The sequence below is a fragment of the Heterocephalus glaber genome, unplaced genomic scaffold (assembly GCF_053883595.1).
Source record: "Heterocephalus glaber isolate CG9 unplaced genomic scaffold, H.glaber_assembly_v1.0 deba00000071, whole genome shotgun sequence".
In the NCBI taxonomy this organism is placed as follows: domain Eukaryota; kingdom Metazoa; phylum Chordata; class Mammalia; order Rodentia; family Bathyergidae; genus Heterocephalus; species Heterocephalus glaber.
In genome coordinates, this window is record NW_028258137.1 from 30,210,154 (window position 1) to 30,235,672 (window position 25,519).

Below are 25,519 nucleotides of genomic sequence, written 5' to 3' on the forward strand. Positions count from 1 at the left end.
TGCAGTGTACATCAATCTGTGTTGGAGGTCATTTTCATTTCTTTTTCTTTTGAGAAATATCTATTCAGATTACTTGGCCATTTTAAATTGGATTATTCATTTTCCTTTTTAATCCTTTGAATTCTTTATATTCAGGATATTAATCCCCTGTCAAATAAATAGCTGGCAAAAATTTCTCCCATTCTGCAGGCTTCCTCTTCACTGGGTTGTTTGTTTTGTTTGCTGTGAGAATCTTGATTTGATATAATACTGTTTGTCAAGTTTTGGTTTTATTTTCTGTGCTTTTGAAGTCTTATCTAGAAAACGCTTTCTAGTGTTTCCACTATTTTCTTCTCTAGTAATTTCAGAGTTTCAGATCTTACTTCATTGTCTTTTGCCTATTTTGTGTTGATTCCTATACAGGGCGAAAGGCATCAAGTTTCAATCTTCTATATATGGCTATCCAGTATTTACAGAACCATTTGATGAATAAGCTGTCCTTTCTGCAATATGTATTTTTGTAAATATTTCAATAATACATTGGCTGAAGATATGTAGATTTATTTTTTGCTACTTTTTATGAGATAAGGTCTCACTATGTATGTCAGCCTGGCCTTGAACTCACTATGTAGCCCAGCCCAGCCTCAAACTCACAGTGATCCTCCTTCCTCAGCCTCCTAAGTACTGGGATTACAGGTTTGTGCCACTACACTTGGGTAATTGTTTGGTATTCTATTCTGTTTCAAACTATACTGATTTTGTTACTATGGCTCTGTAGTATATCTTAAGTTCAATTATTTGTGATGTTTCCACCTTTGTTGTTTTTGCTTAAGATTACTTTGCTTATTTGGGATCATTTTTTATTCTATATGAATTTTAAAATTATTCTTTCTAGTTTTGTGAAGAATGTGATTGGTATTGTATTCAAGATTGTGTTGAATCTGTGATCACTTTCGGTAGTGTAGACATTTTTAACAATATTAATTTTCCAATCCATCAACATTGGTAGCATTTCAACATTTTAGTATCCTCTTCAACTGTTTTTCTCAAGTTTTAATTTTTTATTGCAGAGTTCTTTCCCATTCTTAATTGGATTTATTCATCAGTATTTTATTTCTGTGGCTATTGTGAATGAGATTACTTTTCTAATTTTTCAGCATATTTATTATTAGTTTATAGAAAAGCTACTCATTTTGATATGTTGCTTTTGTATCCTGCTCTACTTTACTCAATTTGTTTATCAGTGATAATTAGTCTTCTTGTGTTGTCTTTGGGGTTATCTATGTTCAGAACAATACCACCTGCAAACAGTGACAATTCTTCCTTTCTTATTTGCAAACCTTTTATTTGTTTTTCTTGCCATATTTCCTGTCTAAAATTTCTAGCACTATATTGATTAAGGAACATGAGATAGACACCTTAGGTCCTGATTTTAGAGGGAATGCCTTTAGATTTCTCTTCACTCAGAAGATATTTTCCTGCAGATTTGTCCTATATATTCTTTATGGTGTGGAGGTATGATTCTTTCTTTCTTCACTCAGATGTGTGCTGCTGGGATCAAGGATGTGATACTGGGATTAATTCATAGTGTGATGCTAGGACTAAAGTGGCCTCAACCTGGAGGTGAGTGCTATCCACCCTAAGGGTGAGTTGCCTATATAAAATATAAGAGACAGGAAAGGTCACTGCTTGTGGCTTGCTTCCTGCTATCTTTCTGCCTTGATGCCTTCCATCTCCCATGAATTGCTTCTCCTCTGCAGTGGCCCACTGCCATGCCACCCTGCCTTGAAGCCAGCCAACTATGGACTGAAACCTCTACATATTGTGAGCCAAATAAACCTTTCTTCTTTTAACCTTGGGTGTCATGTATTTTGTCTCAGCAACAAGAAAAATAACTAAGATAACATATGAATGATACTTGGTATTCATTTGTATGTGTGTACATATTCATGTTTCCCTTTAATTCAAGATTTTCTAACGGAGTATAATAAAAGGGTTACTGGAGAGCTGTTCTAAATTCCAATGGCCAGGACACACTACTTTCCAAATGAAGCAGAATCTTCTTAAATGGGACCTGGAAACCCAATTTTTCTGTTTTCAGACATTCTGATGCACACCTTTGACTAATAACTGCTGCATCTGAGCAATGTGTTATGTGTATTTTCCAGGTTGATAGAAACTTCCCATCCCCCCAAAAAAAACTGCTTTAATATTCTCAAAACTTGTGGATATAATTTGATGAACAGATTTAGGAATTACTGCTTCTTAAAATATTTATGGCATCCAATTTTTCAGGACAAGATTAGGTTTAAGGCCAAGCCTTTCTTAAATTGTCTTCTTCCATTTTACAAGTTCACTTCCTCAACAACCACATGACATATTTCACACTCACTTCTATTTTCCATCATTGTAGAAACATAAAATATCTATTACTTTCTAGTAAAATTATAAATTTACTTTTATACAGAAAGTGTTTTTATCCCGCCGGCCCAATAATCTTGTGCTTGTACCATGCATAAAATCAAAATAAAACTTTAGGAAGGAGTATCAGTTTTTACCTGCGAATTTCCCCATGTCCAGCAGAGGACAGCACCTTAACAGAGGAAAAGTTTCCACTTAAGCGCTACTGAGCTGTGGCTGGGGAGATATTGTAGACCTTGGACAGAATAGAAGCCATACTAAATCATCAAGTTAGAAGCCAATACTATATATGTTTTTTAATAACATCTAGAAAGGTGAAACAGTACAATCTATGATCTGAAAAAATTAAATTCACAAGCATAACAGAAGTCAGGGGGCACAGTTTTATTTTTCCCAGTTTTTGTAGTTTGCTGTCAAAAGCCAGGCATTTTGAGAAATGTTTGAAGAATGAATGGAACAGATGGATAGATGATTAGAGTTAGGGATTTGACATAAGGAGTTCATTTACTTTAACAACATTCTGACCCCAAACCCCTGCTTTAAAAAGAACTAAGCGCCTTGGCCCTTGAGGTATGTGGTGGCATGTAGGGGCAATGGCAGGAGTACTGCAAAGCTAATTTATGCATCAAAAGCTGGCTAGATGAAGTGTGAGGTTGCTTGCAAACTTGAAAGCCCACAACTTTAAGAAACCTCCGCCCAGGGAAGCTAAGAGATGTGTTCTAAATTCCCAACTGAACACCTCTGTGGATGTGAGGGAACCTAAAAATTTCCAGCTTATTCTGAAGACACCAGACCAAAGCTGTGCTGTTCCCCAAGACATCTGCTGCTATGGCTGCATCTGGGAAGCTCACGGTACACTGTTTAGAGTCCCACAAAGAGAAAGTCTTATATAAGAAGTTGTTGTACCAGTTTGTGGATAGCTGTAATCTGAGAGTTGAATCTAGACTCTTTAGATAAAAGAGCTTGAACTCAGGCTGGGTCTGGCTTCCAGCTCTTATCAAACTCCAGAAGCTCTTTGAAGGGAAAGAGTTTCTTATCCTCTTGTGATTAAGCAATCCAACTGAAGGGGCAAAGCTATAGGAACCAGGCCTCAGCATCTAGAGTAGGACCTGAAAAGCCCTTCAGAGTGACTTGGAGGCTCACAGGGTGTGGCAGCTTCTGGCCTTCCGTGATGTGTCTCTATGCCCTGGTCCTGGCTTCTCTTACTGCTTGCACAGCATGGGGTGAGTCCTTTTGAAATGCAAACCCTTGGGACCACATTTGGAAATCCTTGTCCTGGTGGAGGTGGGAGGTGATGCTGGACAATGATAGATCCACAGCCACAGAGGTGTTCACCCTCTGGACTTGGAGTTGGACTAGCCCAGCCAGATCTTACCCTACAGAGATAGCAGAAATTCAGCTGCACGTGGCAGGCTCAGGAGGACAATAAGCTAATTTCACACATGAGAAACTAAGAGAGTTCAGTTTATTTTTTCCTTGATTGTTAGTCCATCTGTGGCCAGATCTTGGAAGGTGCTTAGCAGAATAATAAAAATAACAACATAAGAGCCAGTGTGAGGGTCTGAATTCCAGCTCAGGATTTCTGAGCTATGTGTCAATAGGTGAAGGACTTAATCTGGTGTGCTTGGATCACCCTATCTCTAAAATAGGAATTACAATCGTATCTACCTCGGTGAACTGTAGGGAGGAAAAAATGGAGTTTTGATTCTAAAGCACTTAGGATTGTCTGGTCTAGAGGAGGTGCATGAAATGGATGGATAAAGGAGTTGATTAAAATGGGGGTTATCAATAGGAGATTTGACATATGGTAAAATTAGACCAAGATTCAATGGCCATGGGGAAGATAGATATCTGTTGCTCACAGTTCCTGAGATCAGAGGTCATACCACTTGGGGGAAGGGGAAAATCCAGGGTGAGTGAGCAGGCAGAGCAAGGAGGGGATTGTGGACATGGTCCTTTTATCAAGGTTTTCTCTGCAAGGAGGAGGGAAGGCAAGTGAAGCAGGTGTAGGATTGGCTAACTTGAATAACTTTGGGGGATTTTCAGCACAGGGACAGTCCTTCTGGTGCCTAGTTGTGCTTGATTGGGGCAAGTAGATGGTGGCTGGAGGTATGAGACCTTAATAAAGAAGGTGATTGGGATGCAGGATCTGAATGCAAGGGACCCAAGGAATGACAGTTCCTCCAGGGTAAGGCCTCAGAAGCATCAAACACAGAAATTAAACAACTCATGAATACAGGTCCATAGCAAGGGACCTCAACACACATTTGTGCTATTTATCAACTGAGAAACTGAGACTCTCCCAAGACCACCCGGAAAATCATGTCCTGGTCTATCTCTGATTCCTGAACCCAGAGTAGTACTCAGGTATCAGTGCCCTGATAGATGTTATCTTCTCCTTGGCCACGTGACAGACCTAAAACTGCCTGTAAGGCAGAGTTCAAACTGGACTCAAATTTGGAGTGGAACATTCCTTCAGTACCCTGGCAATACCACCCATTTCAAACTTCAGGAAGTACACATGGGCTGTTTCCAATTCCTTAGTTTCCTTGCCTGTAACATGGCTGTTACTGCCCACATAGCAAGGCTTTTGTAAGGGCTGACTTAAAGGATTTGGAATACATGTCTGGCATACAGTAACTGCTTGGTATATACACATTCAATGTAACCTAAGTGGTGATTGCTGTTGGTACCATTCTTGTTTAAGCTTCCCATTACCTTTCACATTTTCACCCTGGGAAATCTGGGTTCTACCCACCTCATTTTGCTGGAAAATTATTACTGAGCTAATGCAGACCATGACTAGAGATTTCTCTTCTGACTTTACTCTCCTTCACCTCTTTGGAGGACTCTGCACTCCCACCAGCCCCTCCTCCTCCTCTCCCTGGGCTGTCATGGTGCTGTGCCCTTCTCCTGCCACCTGTTTTGTGGATGTGCTCATTCTCAGCTGCAGCTGTCTCTGTGCTTTATTCTCAGTTCATTTGGTTCTCTCACATGGATCTGTGGTGAGGTCATACACACTCATGCTCTGTACCCTCACCTTCAGTGGATGCCTCTGTCTCCTTCTGGTTTTGTGGGACCTCCTCCTGTGGCACCTTCTTGCCAGGATTTTCACTGACTCCCCAACTGAACCTGTCTAGCGTGGTTCTTCTTGCAGGATGCAACCCCTTTCTTCCCAGAATTAGATAAATTATGTGTGAGGTTCCATCTCCTTACAAGCTCAGCCCTCCTGAGAATGGGAGCTACCTTTTGTTCAGTCTTTCCTCCAGCATGTAGTTCAGCATGAGCATCTCAAAAGACACATGCTTCCAGAAGCTGCTAAGTAGGAAACTCAAGGCCTTGTTCACTCTTGACAGCACCTCTCCTTTTTGCATTCACTTTATGGTGAATGCTTTTATACCTCTAATTCTAGTTTGCTCTTCCAACCAGGCCTCCGAAGGATAGGTTTCCCCATCCTCCATAAGAAACTATTTCCCAATCTTTATTTTACGTAAGAAACCTCCTGTTTTGCACAAGAAGCCTAGATGATGTAGGTGGTTTGTTCGAGATTACATGCCTAGGAAGTGGCAAGACCCACCTGGAATCTAGGTCTAAGCTTTCCCCTATGATGTATCTTACTTCCTCTCCATGTCCAGCAACCCATCCATCTTCACCCCCAGTGGTAGACACCATGCATGGCAGAGTTCTGGGGAAATACATCAGCTTGGAAGGATTTGCACTGCCTGTGGCTGTTTTCCTGGGAGTCCCCTTTGCCAAGCCCCCACTCGGATCCCTGAGGTTTGCTCCTCCACAGCCTGCAGAGCCATGGGATGATGTGAAGAACACCACCTCTTACCCTCCCATGTAAGTTGGTGGGGGTAGCTTTTGCCTCATTCATTGAGCTTGTTGGTCTCAGCATGATGCAGGAGACAAAACAATTCTCTAAGTGGCTCAGACTTTGTTCTGGAATCCTAGAGAGCACTGTAGTCATTTAAAAAGGATTCCAGAATTGTCACATCTGTCTAGAACCCTTTATTCAGCACATATTTGTTGTATAACTATTATGTGCCAAGCATGTTATAGGTTTTCAGAACCCATTAGTGAGCAAAACACAGATCCGTGGCTTCATGGAATTTATATTCTGGGAGGGAGAGATAAACAAAATGCAAGGTAAAAAATGAATTATGTGATATGTTAGAGCATAAGTAGTGATTAGTACTTTGGAAAAAAATAATCGAGCAGATGAGGGACATAAGAAGTAGTGTTCTTATCTCTTCTATCTTGAAACGTGGCTGAAGATGTGTATGTGAGAAAATACATTGACTTTGTAAGTTCTCCACTCGCAGGTGTGTCTAAATACATGTACCTTATCTTGCACAGAATAAAGGTTCCTGCCTCCAGTCAACCTGACAAGCTTACACAAAAAGCCTCAAGTCCCCACTGCCCTTCCAAATCAGGATCCTAGCTTTTGTAGGTTTTTCTTTCCTTTCTTCATCTCTTACACTCTTTCTCTGTGATTAAGTTGTTTTCTTTAGTAATACCTTTTGAGTTAGTGTTAGTGTATTTTTCCATTTTAGTGTATCTATCATAGGTTTTTGCTTTGCGATAACCATAAGGCTTACAAAAAACATCTTATAATACAGACATTACAAATATTTTAAACTGATGGCGCCATAAGTTTGATCAAAAAGAAAACCAAATCTTTACTATCTATTCTTCTCATTTTGAATTTTTGATATCACATAATTTTATCTTGCCTATCATTAACAAATTAATGTAGTTATTATTTCAATAGTGTCTTTTTAAAGGTATCAGTGATTTATGTAACATAACTATAATTTTAACATAATGATAATTGTCTGTATATTTACTTTCACCAGTGAATGTACCCTTTCGATGCTTCCTTATTCCACGTTGCTGTTATTGTCTTTCAATCTGAAGAACGCCCTTTAAACTTTCTTATAGGACACATCAGGAAAAAGTGAATTCCCTCTGTTTCTGCTTGTTTGGGAAAGGTTTGGTAGAGCCCTGTTATGTTATTTGCTTCTTTTCTCTCACTACATTCAGGGTTTTCTCTTTGTCTTTAATCTTTCAGTGTTTGATTCTCTATCTTGCTGTCTGATCTTTGGCCTTGTTTTATTTGGATATTAATGTATTTCTCCAGGTTTGAAACATTCTTTGTTATCAACTCTTCTACCCCTTTGACTTTCTCATCCTCCACCTCAACTCTAATAAGCTGAATATTTTCTTCTTTGATGTTGCCCAAGTGATCTCATAAGTTCATTCATTCTGGTTTGTTTGGGGTTTTTTAGCTTTTAGTTTTTCTTAGTACACCTCTGCAGTACATAATGATTACATTCCTTTTTGGGGTGTTAGTACATATGGATAACACATCTTAATTCTTTTTTCATCCCCCTCTTCTTCCCTCCTCTTCTCTCCCCTCCATCTCTTGATCCCCTTCCCATTTGACAAAGATCTGTCCCTCTCTCTGTTTCCTATTTTCTATCTTTTGTTTTGCTTCTTAATTTATTTATACTTTGGGTTTTCCATATAAGAGGAACAATGTGATATTTAAAGATGTATGTCTGGTTTATCTCACTTAATATTATGGTCTCAAGATGCACCCATTTTCCTACAAATAATTAAAGTTTATCCTTCTTTATGGCACCATAATACCTCATTCTGTGTAAATACCACATTTTCTTTATCCATTCATCTGTTGATGGACATATAGTCCACTACTGAAATTTAACTACTTTGAATTTTACTGCTATAAACATGGATAGGCATGTATCCCTGTAATTGGATGTCTTTAACTCCTTTGGGAAGACATCTATAAGGGGAATTGCTGGGTCAAATGGAATTTCCAATTTTAGTTTCTGAGGAATTTCCATACTGATTTCCACATGATCATACTACTTTACATTTTTACCAACAAGGTAGAAGGGACCTTTTTTCCCTGCACCCTCACCAGCATTTGTTATTATTTGATTTCTTGATGATAGCTATTCTTTCTGAGGTAAGATGGAATCTCAGTCTTGTTTTAATTTGCATTTCTGTAATGGCCAGCCATGTTGAACATTTTTTCATGTATTTACTGGCCATTTGTATTTCTTCTGAGAAGTGCCTACTCTATTCATTTTACCTGTCCATTTTTGATTGGGTCTTTTATTTGAGAGGGTCTAATTTTTGAGTTCTTTATATATTCTAGACATTAGTTCTGTGTCTGAGGTGTAGCTGACAAATATTTTTCCATTCTGTAGGTTGTCTCTTCAGTCTGTTTTTTTTCTTTTGCTGTTCAGAAGCTTTTTAATTTGCTGTGTTCCCATTTGTTCATTCGTGGTACTATTTCCTTTGCAACTTGGCTTCTATTCAGAAAGTCCTTGCCTGTGCCTATAGCTTTAAGAATTTTAACTATGTTGTCATCCAGCAGATTAAGTTTTTCTGTTTTAATATTTAATATTGATCCATTTTTATTTTAGTTTAGATATAGGTCTAAATTCAATCTCCATATGGATAGCTAGTTTTCCCAGCACTGTTTATAGAAGAGGTCATCTTTCCAAAGATGTATGTTTTTGACTCCTTATTCCTCCTCTGGCTATGTGTTTACAAATAGCCTGGTTTTCAGCTCACTGCTTTTTTGCTCCACTTGATGAAGTCTGTTTTTGATGCTTCCTAATGCACCTTTCATTTCATTGCACTTTTCATTTGCCTGCTTTCAATTCATTTAAACATTTCAATCTTTCTGTTTAATTTCTCTAATGAATTTATGAATGTTTTGCCTTTATGTTCTTGAAATCTATTGAGCTTCCTTAAAACAAACGAACATTGGCTATTTGGAATCATTTCTCTGATAGATCATCTTTCTCTCTAACTGTTGCTCTCTGGTGCCTAACTCTGTTCATTGAAGTCATATTTCCCTGAATGTTCTTGATGATGGTGTTACAATACCTGCGCACTGAGGGATTATTTATTCCAGTCTTTGGATTCTGCCTTTGTGTGCCTCAATTCATCTTCAGTGGGGCTTCCAGAGATTTTAAGCGGACTGAGTGTTGTGCTCCCTGAGCCTGTGAACTCTTCAACCATAGGGAATGCTCTCAGCCCAGATTTCCAATGACTCTTGAAAGGATTCCAAGGTTACTGGGACTCTCTGGTGCAAATAGACTGGAGAAGACACAAGGAAGGGACCTAAGCTGTATTGCAAGGTGCCCAGGGACCAAAGCTGAAGCCTGTCCCAGTGGCTCGAGCGGCACATCCCAACTCTTTCTGTGTAGAGGGACAGCTGCTGGACTGCAGGTACAGCAGCTGGGCCTGAAACTGGGTCACCTCAGGATCTGCTGGGAGGTGGATAATGGTGAGCCCATGTCATTGTGTTACATGGGTGCCTCCCCTCAGCAGTACCAATGCACAAGCCTGATTGATCCTTGACTGTAGCATGAGGGGCTGGAGGTGGGATCGGGCCTTCTTAGAATGTGCTGTTTGATTAGAGTGAGAAGTCAAGGATTTCTCACTCTGCATGGGCTTTGGAGACCCTAGAAAATCCAAGGGTTCCTACCAGGACCCCCAGATATCCTCCTATCCATTCAAGTGTCTTGAGTCTTGTTATAACAACCCTATTGATGGGAATAAACCACTCAGTCAAAGGCTTTGCCTGGGCTCTGGAGAACCTGGCTTAGATCTGTTTGAACTCAGGGATTCTTCTTTCTCTCCTCACCAGGTGCTCCCAGCTCACAGGAACAGGTCCAGTGCTCTCTGAGATATTTACCAACAGACTGGAAAACTTTCCTCTTGAATATTCAGAAGACTGTCTTTACTTGAATATATACTCTCCTGCTGACCTGACAAACAAAAGCCAGCTGCCAGTAAGCAGTGGGAATGAGATTTTTACCTCTGGAACTTTCAGCATCCAGGACGTTCCATTGCAGACTAGAAAGGACAAAGATAGCCCAAGGCAGAGGCATCATGGCTGAGGCCCTGGGCTTTATTTGACCACAGGAAAAATAATTTTCAATACCTCAGTTTCCTTCAGTGAGCTTCTGGAAGAGATTGCTGTACATATAAAAGGCACATTTTAATTGTTCTAGGTTCTTTCAAAATAGTAAAAAGAAAACTAGTATTTCTTTAGTTGCTAGTTTAAAAGTTTAATGCTCAAATTAGCTAAAAAATGTTTTATCCAATAAAGTTGGAGCTTGGAAGTCCTACAGATAAACCAGTAACACAGCATTATATTTTTTAAAACTCAGAGCTTTGCACAAGCTAGATAAGAGCTCTACCATTAACTACCCCATCCACAACACTCTCTTTAAAAAATTAAGCCAAGGATAAGGGAAGGGGAAGTCACATATTAGAATCACCAGGACAAGAGCTTTGATTTTCAGATCTTAAGCCAATGTCTTTGAACATAGACTAGGAAATTAAACCAAGTGTTTGGCCTTTCCCTAGCACAACAAGATGCATCTGTGAAATTTTTCACTGTTCCATAACAGAGGCATAGGAGACAGAAACCTCAGACGCTATTAACTATTAGCCAAACATCTGGGATTTTCTGTGGCTCATTTTCATCCCTAATTGTATGTGACGCAGCTCATAATTCATGAGTCAGTAATTCCAAAATAAATGAAGGGTGAGAGGTGAGGTAGGCTGCTATTTACAGGCCAGAGGGTGGGGAAAGGTCTGCTAGAAAAGAAGGGTACCTGGAGAAGAAGAAGGGGGTGTGTTAGCACCCATTGCATCTCCCAGGAATACCCTGGCATGGAATGCAGGAGTGAGGGAGGAAGTGTGAAATTGTGGATTAGAGGTTGGTCTCACATATGCTTTGTAAGGCCTAAGGAAGTAGGGAAAAATATTCCCACATTTTTTCCTTCTTCTATTATGTATGTATTCATTGCCCCTGTATACACAGATTTGGGGGTTAGGGTAACATGAAATCATGACCATGCAGAACCCTTCTTTCAAAGATCTCGCCATCTGGGCTTCACAGATACATCTCAACATCTTCAGAGTATTGTTGCCAAGCAGCCCTGGGGTCCGGTTTTCAGTCATAGATGACCTTCACTCAATGCCTACCCTAGATACAAACAGTGATCATAGGTGTAGAAGAAACAGAGGGCCTGAAAGCCCATGCCCTTCTACCTATGAACACAGATTCGAGAACTACAGGGGGGTTTGGGTTTAAATCCTGGGTGTGCTTTTGACTGGCTGAGACCCTTGGGAAATTTCTGTACTTCTCTCATTCTGTGTTTCCTCAAATGGGATTAATCATATATGAGGACTCGGTGATGACTGCCAAGCTTTATCTCAGTCCTGGCTAAACACATAGAGCTGGCACTGATGTCACACTAGGTGGTGCATGAACTCTGGGGCCAGACAGCCTGGCTCAAGTCCTGATGGTACTATTTATTAGCTGCAGGAACTTGGACAGTTTAACTGTCTCAATTTTTCTATCATTGGAATAGTTATTAGTACCTACCCTGTGGACGGTTTATTTCTTAACGTACTCAAAACAGTATATGATATGTAATTCATAAGTTCTTTTATTTATCAAGCAATACTATTATAGTATTAATTTTCCATGCTCATTACTTACTTCTAGTAGGAGCTTTTTAAGCACAGCTTAAGAATTGTTGTATCCCTTCTTTTCTTCAAGTTTTCTCACAGACCTTGGCATATAGTAGGCATTCAGACTCAGGTAATGCTAGTCAAATGATGGAAGACTTCCTGGAGAAGGGTAGATGTGAGCCAGGCTTAGGAAGTGGGTAGATTCTGTGCTGCAGAGAAGGCACAGAGAAGGCACATTAGGAAGTGACACCATCAGGGGCATGTGTGGGTCTTGAGAAATCAGTCCTACACAGGGAAGTTGAATTCCACACTAAAGGATATAACTGAGATGAAACTGAAATACCAGGACTGCCTCATAATTGTGTTCATTACTTTGGGTAATGGGCTCCTTAGTCTTCTACAAGAGGTAGGCCACCAAAATAGGCAATAAATTCTATGTCCTTACTGTTCTGTTTTCTATAACCAGTATGGTTGCTTTTTCAGGTGATGGTGTGGATTCATGGAGGTGGTTTATTATCTGGTGGGGCATCAACCTTTAATGGAGTGCCACTTTCTACTCATGAGAACGTGGTGGTTGTGACCATTCAGTACCGCCTGGGAATCTGGGGGTTCTTCAGGTAAGGTACCGGACTCTTTGCACTCCACATTTCTCTTATCCAAGCAAAGGCTTTTGACCCAGTTGTGCTCATGTCAGCACTCAAAGGCACCTTTGCTATGTTCCTTAATAAGGATCTGTGTTTCTGAATATTTGGACCCCACTTATCTTATTATTCACCAGTCAAACTTGTTCTCTTGCTTCAGTGCTTTTGCTCTACATGCAATGCCTCCTTAACTTGTCAAATTCTTCTTCATCCTGCATGGCCCATTTCTCATATTTTCACCCCTAGCACTCATTTCCTTTAACCTGTCTTGCCCTAGCACACTACTGCAGTCCTCTATCATGGCAGTGAGCAGGCAGCTGAACAATTCAGTGAAACATATCTTCTCAGGACAAAGAAAGAAGATGCTTCTTGGAATGAGATCAGTGAATGCTTGTAGGTGAATGAATGGGTGACTGAAGAGGAGACTGTCAGAGCTTCTGAATCCAGTGAACAATGCTTCCCCGAGGAGTGCAGGGGTTCACTCAACTTATTTCCTTTTTGTTATTTGGCACATGCAAGAATCAAGGCAATAGTGTTCTCCAAAGATTGAGTCTGTTGCACCTTTACTGAAGGTTCCCAGCTTCCTTACAAGGGCATTTATAGTTCTGATAGCCCTGGTAGCCTCAGACCAGGGAGCAGAATCCCAAGGCATCATTGGTCAACAAGCTTATGGTGAATGCTCTAGGCTTTTTCTTCAAAACCACTGTCTCCTGGAAGGCCTCTGGGTTTATGATGGGAATAGCTACCTCAAAGATTTCTGAAATGGTTTTAAGCCTTTTTCCAATTGTCCTGATGATTCATATCCCTGTTAATCTCTAGCAAGTAGTCATCTGGGTCTACTCTTACATAATTTTTCTTTGTTCCTTCATATGCAAACTGAAAATTTTCTAAATCTTTCCACTCTACTTCCTTTTGCTCTCCAGTCTTACCATAAATCTCACTAAAAGCAGTCACTGTTATTCACTTCATAGTCTGAATGCTTTGCTGCTTAGAAATTTCTTCCACTAAATAAACTATTCTATCACTCTCAAATTTAGCCTTCCACAAAGCCTAGGTCATGTATGTAGTTCACACAAGTTCTCTGCAATATATAACAAGGGTAGTATTTACTCCAATTAGATCCTCATTTCTATGTGAGACTATTTTTCTAGTCTCCTGTCATTTGAGCCTTCACCAAAATCACCCATAACATTCCACTTACAGCACTTTAGAGGCTTTTTCTAGCCTCTTTCTCCAAGCTTTTCTAATCTTTTTTTCAAAGTCACTTCCACATTTTCAAGTAGAGCTATATCAATGAACCTCCTCTTCAATACCAGTTTTCTGTATTAGTCCATTTTCCTCTACTATAACAAACTATTATCGCTTCTTGGCCTTTTGGCTAAGATCAAGTGTACTATAACAAAGTATCTGAGGCTCTGTATGTCATAAGTAAAAGGATTTAACTTAAAATTTTGAACCTGAAAGTCCAAACAACATGATGCTAGCTGTGGTACAGACCTTTTGGCTGATGGCAGATGCCATCATGGTGGGTACACATGTAAAAATAATAAAAGAAACCAGAAAGTAAAGAGGGGCCAGTCTTGCTCTTTTATAACTATCTTCTTTCAAGAACTAACGAGAGTCCCATGAAGAACTACATTAATTCTTCCTGAAGGCAGCATCCTCCATATCCCAATCACATTCCATCAGTGTCCAGTGTCCATTTCCCAAAATTACCACACTGAGGACCAAGCCTCCTCCATATGAGCCTTTGAGGCAAACCCCATCAAACAATAGCAAGTTCTTAGGCCACCTGAGGCCCTGAAAGCTCTCCATGACAACCCTCCCCACCCCCATTCTCACCCTGTTCTCTTGCAGCACTGGGGACAAACACAGCCGGGGAAACTGGGGACACTTGGACCAGGTAGCTGCTCTGCACTGGGTCCAGGACAACATTGCCAACTTTGGAGGAAACCCAGACTCTGTGACCATCTTTGGAGAGTCAGCAGGAAGTGAAAGCGTCTCTGTTCTTGTAAGTGCTCCTGACACCAGGCCCCTCTCCTGGGCTTCACAAGGCTGCTGTTAGGACATCTTGGAGACCAGCCACTCTAGCCATAGGCATCTTTGCTGACAAGTCCTGAATTCAGGGGTGACTCTACTCATTACACTGCATCAGATGTTGGAGAACCAAGGCCCAAACTTCCCTTGACTCTCAGGAAATAGAAAGCTCAGCTTAAAGTCCTAGAGCTATGAGAATCTCCAGCTGTAGCCTGAACTAGTGGCATTCTTCCTCTCCTACCTTGGATGACTCTCTCCACTTCCTAATCATTTAAACACTAAGGCTCACCTCACTTAGGGGTAGGTGTCCCTCCATTATCAGTTTCCTAAAATAAATTCTGAATAATGAAAATGCTGAATCATAATTTGTGTCTGGAATTTACCAAGCTGTCATTTCCAATATTTTCATTGTCAGGATGTACCACAGATGTCCTGTTCAGTCCCTGACTCTGGGATCTGGCTCCACCCTGTTGAAGTTATGTTGGGGAAACTGGGCCCTAGAATGAGTCCAGGAATCAGGCAAGGACAGATGAGAAATATCATGTCCAGTGAGTTCTAGAGTCTCCATATGATAGGCTAAGGCTGTGTGAAGAACCGTTATAGTGGGAGTGAGTCACTGACCCTCTCCCTGTGAGCATAAACTCTTTTCCTCTGCACTTTCTTGCCAGGTACTATCACCCTTGGCCAAGAACCTCTTCCACCAAGCAATTTCTGAAAGTGGTGTGGCCCTCACTCCATGTCTGTTCAGGAAGAGTACTCGGGCTGGTGCTGAGGTAGGTCTCACCTTGCTCCTGCACATTCTCCTATGTTCTGGAGGAATCCACAGAGGTCTTTCTGGTGGTGTGATTCAATTGACATCATCGAAGAATCACTGAGTTGACAATAGTTGAAGCTGAGGACAAGGAGGAGCCTGGTCTATCCACCCAATTTATAACCAGAATACTGGACCAGAGAGTGGAAATGATCTATCAAGGTCAGCAAGAGCATGGGGCAGGTGGAACTAGAACTCATGTCATTAGACACCCAGTAAAACACACTATCCAATGACCACATTTCTCAAAGTGCATCAAGGCAGGTTGCTAGGCTGGGCAGCGGGTAGGGGCTTGTGATTATTTCATATCTCTATCTGACATCTGATATGTCTGACATCTACTGGTCTCACTTGATGGATGTGGATCTAGAAGGATTTCTCAGTGAAACCTTGGGGTTTTGGGTTTTTTGGGTTTTTTTTTTTGTACCAGGGATTGAACTCACGGACTTGTGCTTGTGAGGCAGGCGCGGTGCCACTAAGATAAATCCCCAACTCTCTTAGTGAAACTTTGTAACCAGGGTTTCTTCCTGGAAAATCCACCTATTCATTCACTTAACAAATTGTTCAACATAGACATGTACCTTGCAACCTTTCAAAATATCAATTCCTTTTAATGAGATTGTGCAGTTGCACAAATGGTAAGATTTGAATTGTGACACAGTTAATGAAGGAGAGTTAACAGAACCTGATGTGATAACAGAATCCTATAAAGGCATTTAGCCTAAGTGTAGGAGGGGAGTTATTAGCAAAGGCTTTCTGAAAAAGTGATCGATGAGGCAGAATCAGGAAGGTGAACATCTTAAGTATATGACAGTGAAAGAAGCTGCTGTGGCCAGAGCAGAGAAAGTAGGGGGAACTCAGAATGAGTGGAGGGTGGGAACATTGGCACGGACCGTGCAGCATGGAACTGTGATAAGGATTTTTATTTATCTGGGTAGAAGTGGAAGGCCAAAGCTAAAAGTGATCAATTTGGTTGGCTCTTCCGAGGACTATCCATTGGCGCTCGTGATGTGAAGGGCTTGGGTAGATCTGTGAGAGCTGGTTTTGGTGGAATAGTTAGAGCAGCATCCAGATGTAGCAGGAGGGAAGAAATGGAGGCACCAAGAATTTGTAGAATTTAGAAAAAATTTTATTAATACATGTTTGCAGTACGAATGTTTATATTCATCTGAGAAAATAGTTGTATGTACTTAACATGTCTTGATTCTTTTATTCTTTTTCCCCCTCCCTCTTCCCTCCCTCTTCCCTCCCTCTGTCTCTAGATTCCCTTCCCTTATTATCTTTCTTTTTTTAATTTTTAGGTAGTTTGTTCCATATAATGATTACATTCATTGTGGATAGTTGGTACATGTACATGACACATCTTAATTATTTTACATCCACTTCCCCTGCCTTCTCTCTCTCCATCTCTTGGTCCTCTTCCAATTTGCAAAAGATCTAGCTCCCTGCTTCCTTTTATCTATATTTTATTTGTAGGAAAATGGATGCCCTTTGAAAGTATGATGTTGAGTAAAATAGATCAGACATGCACATTTAAATACCATATGGCTTCTCTCATAAGAGATTTGAAGTATAAATAAAAAACAAAATAAAAGAATTTGTAGAACTTTTGAGATTTTGTTTGGAATTCTTTGATTATTGCAACATATGGCCACATGCCAAGGTTAGTTCAAGAAGGAGGAACTTATTATTCATGGAAACAGAGGTGGCAGGTATGAGGTTGTATTTACTGAACAAACAGAAATTAGAAATTGTACAGTGAAAGAAAGCCAATACTTTTGTTTCACTCTCTCTCCTCCTCCTCCTCCTCCATTCCTCCCTCCCTCCCTTCCTCCCTCTTTTCTCTCTTTCTCCCTCCTTTTCCTCCCCTCCCCAGCATTGATTTTACAATACAACATGTATGAGGCTCTGGGCAGCCCGGGCATACTCACCATGCTCCCATCTTAATGCATGCCTCAATCCATCTAAGACTTCTTCTCTAGCTGAAGTTTGCCTCCAGTACATATGCCCACCACATCTGCCTGTGGGTTTAGAAACTCCTCTTTAGTTTCAGAGTATTAGCTTTATTTTCTGTTTTAGAAAATGAATGGTTTACTTAATAGTTCTTTCTACCAATGGAATTAAAAACTAGAAAATTGAATTTGTGATTCCACTCTTAAAACAATATCAATCTACACTGCTAATCTTCAGATATTCAGTTTTCAGATCATCAAACCATTTTAACAGAGATAAGGTTACAGAAGACACAGCTACTGTGTAACTGGCTTATGCCACATTTAGTAACTGAGGCAACACTTTGAGGAACCCAGAAGCTACACTTCTTGGTCTAGAGTATTTCTGGTTACTACTTCCCACTGTTGCATTCAAAATTTTGCCATGAGATAAAGCCCCTCTGTCAGTACTGATAAAGGGAAGGAACATTGTTCTTGAACTCCTCTGTTGTCTATGATCTCTGCAGCAAGTTGCTATTATTGCGGGATGTGAAACCATCACATCAGCTGCCATGGTTCACTGCCTGCGCCAGAAGACAGAGGAAGAGCTCTTGGAGACGACACTGAAAATGGTGAGCATGTCCAGTTTAGTGCCCCCACCCTGTGTACTTGGTCCTAGACTAGCCATTCAGCTCTCCTGTTGTCCTAAATAAATCACCTGGAACAATTTCTCACCTGTCCTGGGGAGTTTCAACCTCCTGATCCAAACTGGGTATTTTGTATTTCCATTTTTATTGTGAAATACCTCAAATGCCAAAAATATCCAAAAATAATGTAATAAAAATTATATAATCCCCCAACTCTTTCAAAACAATATTTTGCCATTATTTATTCAGATATATTTGTAAGAAATTAAATATTTTATATTCACAGAAGTAACCACAATCTTGAATTTTGGGCTTAAGATACTAAGCACAAAGATTTTCTGAAAAGTGTCAATATATCTAATGGTTGATTAGGAATCTATCTAAATTGTAACCTTACAATAATCCAATTTTCTAAGATTCTACTTCAGTTATGATTATAGAATAAACATCTCTCTACCCATTCACTCATCAATCCATCCATTCACCCATTTTTTAATCCATTTTCTAATTATCCATCTATGCAGCCACTAATCTGACCAATCCATTGATCTACTGCTATAAATCAAATATCAATTCATCTATAGTGAATTATTCCTCTTCCTTCAATTTTGAAATCCATGCATCATCCAGCTATCATATCTATACTCCGTCATCATTCCAACAAAAGCAATAATCCATCCATCATCTATTTTCTAGTTTCCATTCTCTATACATATGTTCATCCAATTCACCAATACTCTATGTATTGAGCCTCTCCATATAGCCATATATTCATGCATCCACCCATGGTAAATGTGTATAAGAAGAGTGTCAAGGGGAGTGAACAGATATAAATTGAGCTAAGTCCCTGCTAACAAGAAATTGTCCAAAGAGAAGCACATCCAAATACTTCATGGGTTAAATGAAGTGGGGACACAGAGAAAGGGCACATTCACTGTAGCCAGGTGGGATGCTCCATAGAACAGATGACACTGAAAGACTGATGAGTAATCATGTCAGTTTGTCCTCACAGGGAAGCTCAGCAGGATAAACATCCTAAGAATACAGCATCAGGGCCCATGGGAACTACTCATTTGTAGGGGAAGGTATAAATGTGAGCCCAGAAGTCACCTGAGTCCCTGATTTCTCTATCTAGATGTTGGAAACTGGAAGATATTCCAGTATTTCCATGGCAGACCAGTAGAATAGAGAGGACTGCCTATATGCCCATGGATTGAGTCCAGTGTGATTTTGGGGCTTGAGTTTTGGTTCATAGTTCATATAAAGTGACAAATGTTATTAAAGAATTAAAACAAGACTGCCTTCTAATGCCAGGAAAGAGGCAAATATTTCAGCTTCTCTAGTGGCACAAGAAGACCCAGCTAATAAGGAAAGGTAGGCAAAATAGTGGACTTCCTGTCCAGAGTTCCAGTGACCTTGGTGCAGGGTCTCATAGTCTGCCCTTCCATTATTGTCCTTCCCTGGCTTACTCCTCTACACTTTGCTCATGCCCAGTGGAGCTCATATCCTGCCCACTTTTGCTAGGCCCAGCCAGGGAGGCACTAGGTGAGAATACATACCTTTCCTTTGGGGGAGGGGGGCACAGCTCAGAGGATGAGCTTCTCCCAAGGAAACTTTCTTACCCCATCCTCTCCCTTTGTTTTCCAGAAATTTTTTACTCTCAATTTACATGGAGACCCCAGAGAGGTAAGGACCTTTGCTTTTTTTATTACAGGTTTTGAATGTTAATACCTTTAAGCACCTACTCATGAAAATGAAAGAAATCTCCTTTGTGGAATCATAGTCACTCCTTGTGTGTATATTTCTGAGGCAGAGGAGGGGTAGTGACTTTCTGGTTAACACAGCCAAAAGAATCAGAGGCAGGACAGGAATATACTTCCTTGACTTCCAGTCCATTTCTCCTAGTTAGCAGCTCTGTATCCCTTAGACTAACCCATTCCCTTCTCATTTGCATTTTCTGCTCCCTAAATGGCCCTGTAGGACTATGTCTCACTAGAACTTTCTACTCTCTGGAGGCAGTGAGAACTAGGTAAGGGGCTCAGGACACAGATTGAAGAGGACAAATTTGAGAGAACACAGGATTGATAAGCTATACCTGAAAGGAGCATAGAATCTCAGTCCTGTGGACACTATCCTTTTTCCCATCACCCAGAAAACTCCCACAGTCCCCTCCCATCTCCTTCTTCCTCCACTCCCACCTCCCAGTGGGTTTCCTAGGTCTGGTGATATTAACGCTACAGCATTTTAAAATCCTGTCCTCTGCTCCTTCCCTGGGGATCATAGCACTTCTCTTGGAAGCTTTGTGAGGATGAAATGAGATCTATTCATCTATTCTGCAAAGATTTCAGGAGCACATTCTATTATAGCAGAAACTGTAGTAGCTGGGATGTAGCAGGTAAACAGACAAGTTTCTCTGCCTTCCTGAAGCCTTCCATTCCAGTGAAAGGAATGTACAGTAGAAAAACTAGGCAAAAGGTGTGATCTGTTCAGTGACGGTCAGAGTGAAGGTTAAAAAAAAAGGAAATGGGAAATGGAGACAGAGGTGGGCAGTAATGTGAAGATAAATTGTGGGGATAGGGATGGCTTGACATCTGGCTCCAAATGAGACAGAATAAGCTGTCAGGAAAACTGAAGGAGGAGTGTTCCAGGCAGAACAATCAGAAGCTGCAAAGCCCCTAATGCAGTAGGCCAGTGTTTTTGAAGTGGTGACTTGAGAGAGGAAATGAGAGAGGTGAAGATGGGGTGGTCAGTGGGAGGAATCAGGTTGTGATTCAAAATGAGGTGGGCAGATGGTGTTCAAGGGTTGTGAACAGAGTAGTGATGGGACCTTACATTTCACAAGATCTCTGATTGCATTATAGACTACACAGGAGGAAGGGCAAGGCAGATGTAGAGAGACCAGCTGGGAGGCCACTGTGCTGTAGCAGCCAAGGCAAGGTGGATTACACCAGGGTTGGAGCAGTGGGGCTGAGACAAGTGGGTGAGATCAGAAAGTTTTTGAAGGACAGGACTTGCTGAAAGACAGAGTGTGGGATGTGAGAAAAAAAAGAGAAGAGAGAGGCTGTCCTGTGGCCCCATGGGACAGCCACAGTATCCGCTGAGGGAACATCAGCAATCACTGTTTTTCTCACGGTTCCCCTCAGGGATGCTGCCTGACTCAGGCCCTCATCATCTGTCTTCTAGACTTTTATTATTTTCTACTTTAGCTTTCCCTCACTACTCCCACACCTGGTTGTCTAACCAGAATTGCGCTTCTAAATATTTAGAGCATGTCATCTCCCTGTTTAAAAACTTGGCCTTGTTTACAAGACAAAACCCCTCACCTTTACTCAGTTAGACCTCAAAACATAGCAGAGTGTCAGAGATGTGCCAGATATTGTGCTAAACAAATGCTCCATCAAATGGCCATGGCCTTTATCCCTGCCCTGAAGCAGTTTTCCAAACCCAGGCCTCTATGCAGTTCCTGGGATTAGCTTAACTAAGGAGACTGACACCTGCCTCCCTTTGCTTGGGCTTGTCCTACTGTTTGGAAATTCCCACCCTCTTTTCACCTATCAATAGTGTTCATCCTTAATACTATTCAATCAGTCAACTGCAGATGGCAAGCACCTACTCCATGTGTCCTGTTGTGTATATTCTTCCTTTTGCCAGCAACCCCAGAAGCCCTTTCTGATGTATCCAGATCCTGTTCTCTAGTCTCAGCCCAGTTGGATTATGATTTGAGTACTTCATTCTGGATCCAATCCTACTCACTTTACCAAACCTGTCCTTCAGATATCCAGGACTGGCCCATCCTTCACTACTCTTGCAGAGTGGTCACAGGTCCTGCCAACCATAGAATTTCAAATCCTAGAAGCTGTCCCATTCTCTCTGTTCTGGAGAGAATTATGGCCTTGTAGTACGGAGCTGAAATAGGAGAAAGGCCTGGTGCTCATGTGGAATCTAATAGCACTGCCAGTGAATGATAAATGATATTTATTGAGCCATTTCCAGGTACCAGGTGCTGTGCTGAGAGCATTTGCCTGTGGTCAGTCATTTGCTCCCTATGTTTTCATAAATGAGAAAACCCAGGTACACACACATGAAGTTACTTTCCCAAGTTACCAGCTGGTAAGTAGCAGATCCAGAATTCAGATCCAAGTAGTGTAACTCCAGAATACTTGTTGTTCACAACTATACCGTTGTGACTGAATGAGACATACAATTGTACCCAGAACCATCTTTCCAAACGGTCACATGTAAATCAGTTTCCACTTAATCTGTGACCATGTTTTTCATCAAAGATAAAACTGAAAATTAATGTATTTGTCAATATAGTGTTAGCTCACTCCAGATTCTTTTCTTCATGGTGTTCTTCTGTTGTGGCAAAGAAGAACAGCTCAGTGCTCTAGCCAAGTGTTACAGCTCTGAGGCACAGCCAAGTGCTACAGTGTTACAATTTGAAGACTCAACTCAAGAATCCAGTGGTCACTTGAAGAGAAGGAGAAAAAACTTTATTACACTGGTGGGCTCAGAGGAGTTTGTACGTCTAAGTCTGAGTGTTCTACCAGAAATGAGAGTCTCCTTATAAAGGAATCTACAAGGTAGGTGAGCATGCTCACTGAAGCAGAAGGGTGGAGTTACAGGATATTCCTGAAAGGCATAGTGGGTGAGCATGCTCACTGAAGCAAGGGAGCAGAGTTACAGAACATTCCTGAAAAAGGCAGAGCTAATAGAACATTCCTAAGAGGGATGGAACTAACAGAACATTCCTGAGAGGGCAGGAAGTTCAAACAGGTCCAAAATATTTTGATACATTGGGCAGGAGCTGCCCAGCAGCACAAACTGCTACATTTCTGAGACAAAATATTCTGTGGAAGAAAAAAAAATACATGGAGACAAGCCAAGGGCCTGTCTTATTATATAGCAATGCTCTATCACTTCTTAATTGAGGCAACTTGAGGGTGAGGAGCTCAGTTCCTTCACAAAGCAACCCTTTTGTTAGTAGGAGCTCTGCTTATAGATGGATAGATTGATAGGTACATAGTACAGTACATAGTACATATGTACTGTTGATCCATAATGGTCATAGTTTCAGTTCTTGTGAATTCACCTATTTGCAAAAATGTACTTGTGACGGCGGTGTCAAACTCACAGCATTTTGTGGTCGTTGGCAGATATGTGCAGAACAGTGAGAACTTAGTCATGTGATGCATATGCTCCCATCTGAAATCAAATAAAGCAGTACTCTGTCTTGTTTCATTATCCATACTAGGACTGTTCATTTGTGGTATATTTAGTGACATGGGGTGGGATTTTTCGGTCATTTTGGTGTTTTTTGTTAGTCATTTATCTGTTTAAAACAGCTCCTGATCATAGTATTAAAGTGCCATCTAGGGTTCCTAAACACAGGAGTCCATGATGTGCCTTAAAGAGAAAATACAGGTGATACATGAGCTTCCTTCGGGCTTGGGCTATAGGGTTGTTGACTATGAGTTCAGTGTTAATGAGTGAACAACATAGTGCATCCAAAAGAGAAAGAGATTTAACTGTCTGGAGGTGAGTACATTCTGGGAAGTGGTAATATAATATCAATAGTGTGTGATACATCTGTGGAAAAAAGATAAATTTGTGAATTCATAAAATGATGAAGTATTAAAAAGTATAGTGTTTCACACCAGAGAAACTATTCAGTATTTACACATGTGTGTCCTATTTATTTCACTTAAGAGTATGACCTCAACGTGCATCCATTTAGCTCTAAATGTCTCTAGTTTCTCATTCTTTATGGCTAAGTAGTACTCCATTTTTTAGAAAAACCACATCTTCTTTATCCAGTCTCCAGTTGCTGGCCAATTGGGCTGTAAACTAGAAGTGTAAATAAGGTTCAAAATGTATAATTGATAATGTGGAAAAGGAAGAAAAGGTCTAAAGGATTAGGGGAAGTGGGAAAGGTAGGGGAGAGGAAAGAAAGGAAAAGAAAAAATATGAGAAAAGGAAAAAATGGAAATAAAGTCTTTGTAAATAGGAAAGGATGGAGGGGGTGAAGGGAGGGCAGGGGAATGGGGAAAAAAATAAAAACCAAGATACATCATGTAAAGGTATAAGATCCCAATGATGAATATAACTGTATTGTATACCTAAGATGTACCAATAAACTTAATGAAAAAAAAGTATAGTGAACAGCATCATTGGGAGGCTGAAGCTAAAGAAAATGTTAAGCCCTTTCTGACTGGTGTTTTATCACTAATAAATACTAGTTGCAATTAGTTCTTTTTGAGAAATTTGTATTACATAAGTGTCTTTTTTTTTAGTTCTTTTATTGGTACATTTTAGGTATACAAATCATTTACATTTATCATTGGGTGTTTGTAACTGTACATGATGTATCTTGGTTCCTTTTTTTCCTCCCATTACCTGTGCACCTTTCACCCTCTCCACCCTTCCCTATTTACATAGATTTCATTTCCATTTTTTTTTCTTTTCTCATAGTTTTTCCTTTCCCTCTTTTCCTTTCCCCTTCCCCTCCCTTCACTGCTTCATCTTTGGACCTTTTTTCCTATTTCAAATTATCAATTGTTCATTTTAATCACTTTAACCCTTGTTTACACTATCAGTTTCTCACACTAGTGAAACTGTTCAGTATTTACACATGTGTGTCCTATTTATTTCACTTAAGAGTATGGCCTCGATATGCATCCATTTAGGTATAAATGACTCTAGTTTTTCGTTCTTTATGGCTGAGTAGTATTCCATTTTATAAAAAAACCCACATTTTCTTTATCCAGTTTCCAGTTGATGGGCACTTGGGCTGCTTCCAAGCTTTAGCTATTACAAACTGTGCTGCTGTGAATATGGGTGCACATATATCACTGGGGTATGATTCTTTTAATTTGTAAGTGTCTTAAAACAAAAACTTATATATACAACAAATGACAAAAAATATAACCAGAGGCTCATTCTAAATTCCCCTCAGAGCAATGGCTCTGTGTTCACTAGTTCAGTGTTCATGGCAATTTTATAGGGCATTCCTATTGTGAGTGACAAGAATCAACTATAGAAAGATAGGAAGATAGATAGATAGATAGATAGATAGATAGATTTCAAATTGAATCACATATTATGCATGTATATGAGTGTATATGCATATATAGACTGAATGAACTATCTAATCTACCTGTCTGACAGATTAATCTACCTATCTGACATATTTTCCTAATATGAAAATATGAAATCCAAAATCCTCCTAAATCCAAAATGTTTTGAGGGCTGACATAAGGCAACAAGTGCCCTCCACAATGCCCACACAGATACTTTGAAAATATTGTATAAAATTACCTTCATTCTCTGTGTAAGATGTATATGAGAAGTAAATGAGTTTCATGCTTGAACTTGTATCTCATCTCCAGGATGTATATGCCAATATTCCAAACTCTGAAAACAATTCCAAATCAGGAACACTTCTGATCACCAGCATTTTGAATAAGGAGTACTAAACCTGTATTTACTTTGAGTGAAGTTTTCCACCCTTTCATG

General features: G+C 40.3%; 1 protein-coding gene and 1 pseudogene across 2 annotated transcripts in view; both read left to right on the forward strand.

Moving 5' to 3' along the window:
* Window positions 1–3,435: 3,435 nt before the first annotated feature.
* The window catches only part of LOC101726140 (liver carboxylesterase 1), a 37,130-nt gene continuing 15,046 nt past the window's right edge, over window positions 3,436–25,519 (forward strand). The window contains exons 1-8 of one of the 2 annotated variants that reach the window (XM_004847907.4): window positions 3,436–3,623; window positions 6,036–6,243; window positions 10,097–10,241; window positions 12,421–12,554; window positions 14,436–14,589; window positions 15,284–15,388; window positions 17,885–17,989; window positions 19,652–19,690. In XM_004847907.4, coding sequence (XP_004847964.2) covers window positions 3,572–3,623; window positions 6,036–6,243; window positions 10,097–10,241; window positions 12,421–12,554; window positions 14,436–14,589; window positions 15,284–15,388; window positions 17,885–17,989; window positions 19,652–19,690 — 942 coding nt within the window. In that variant the 5' untranslated portion in view covers window positions 3,436–3,571. The remainder of the gene's footprint in view (window positions 3,624–6,035; window positions 6,244–10,096; window positions 10,242–12,420; window positions 12,555–14,435; window positions 14,590–15,283; window positions 15,389–17,884; window positions 17,990–19,651; window positions 19,691–25,519) is intronic. The other variant, XM_087206330.1, reaches the window with a different exon arrangement.
* On the forward strand, window positions 13,937–14,115 carry LOC147830678 (U2 spliceosomal RNA; annotated as a pseudogene).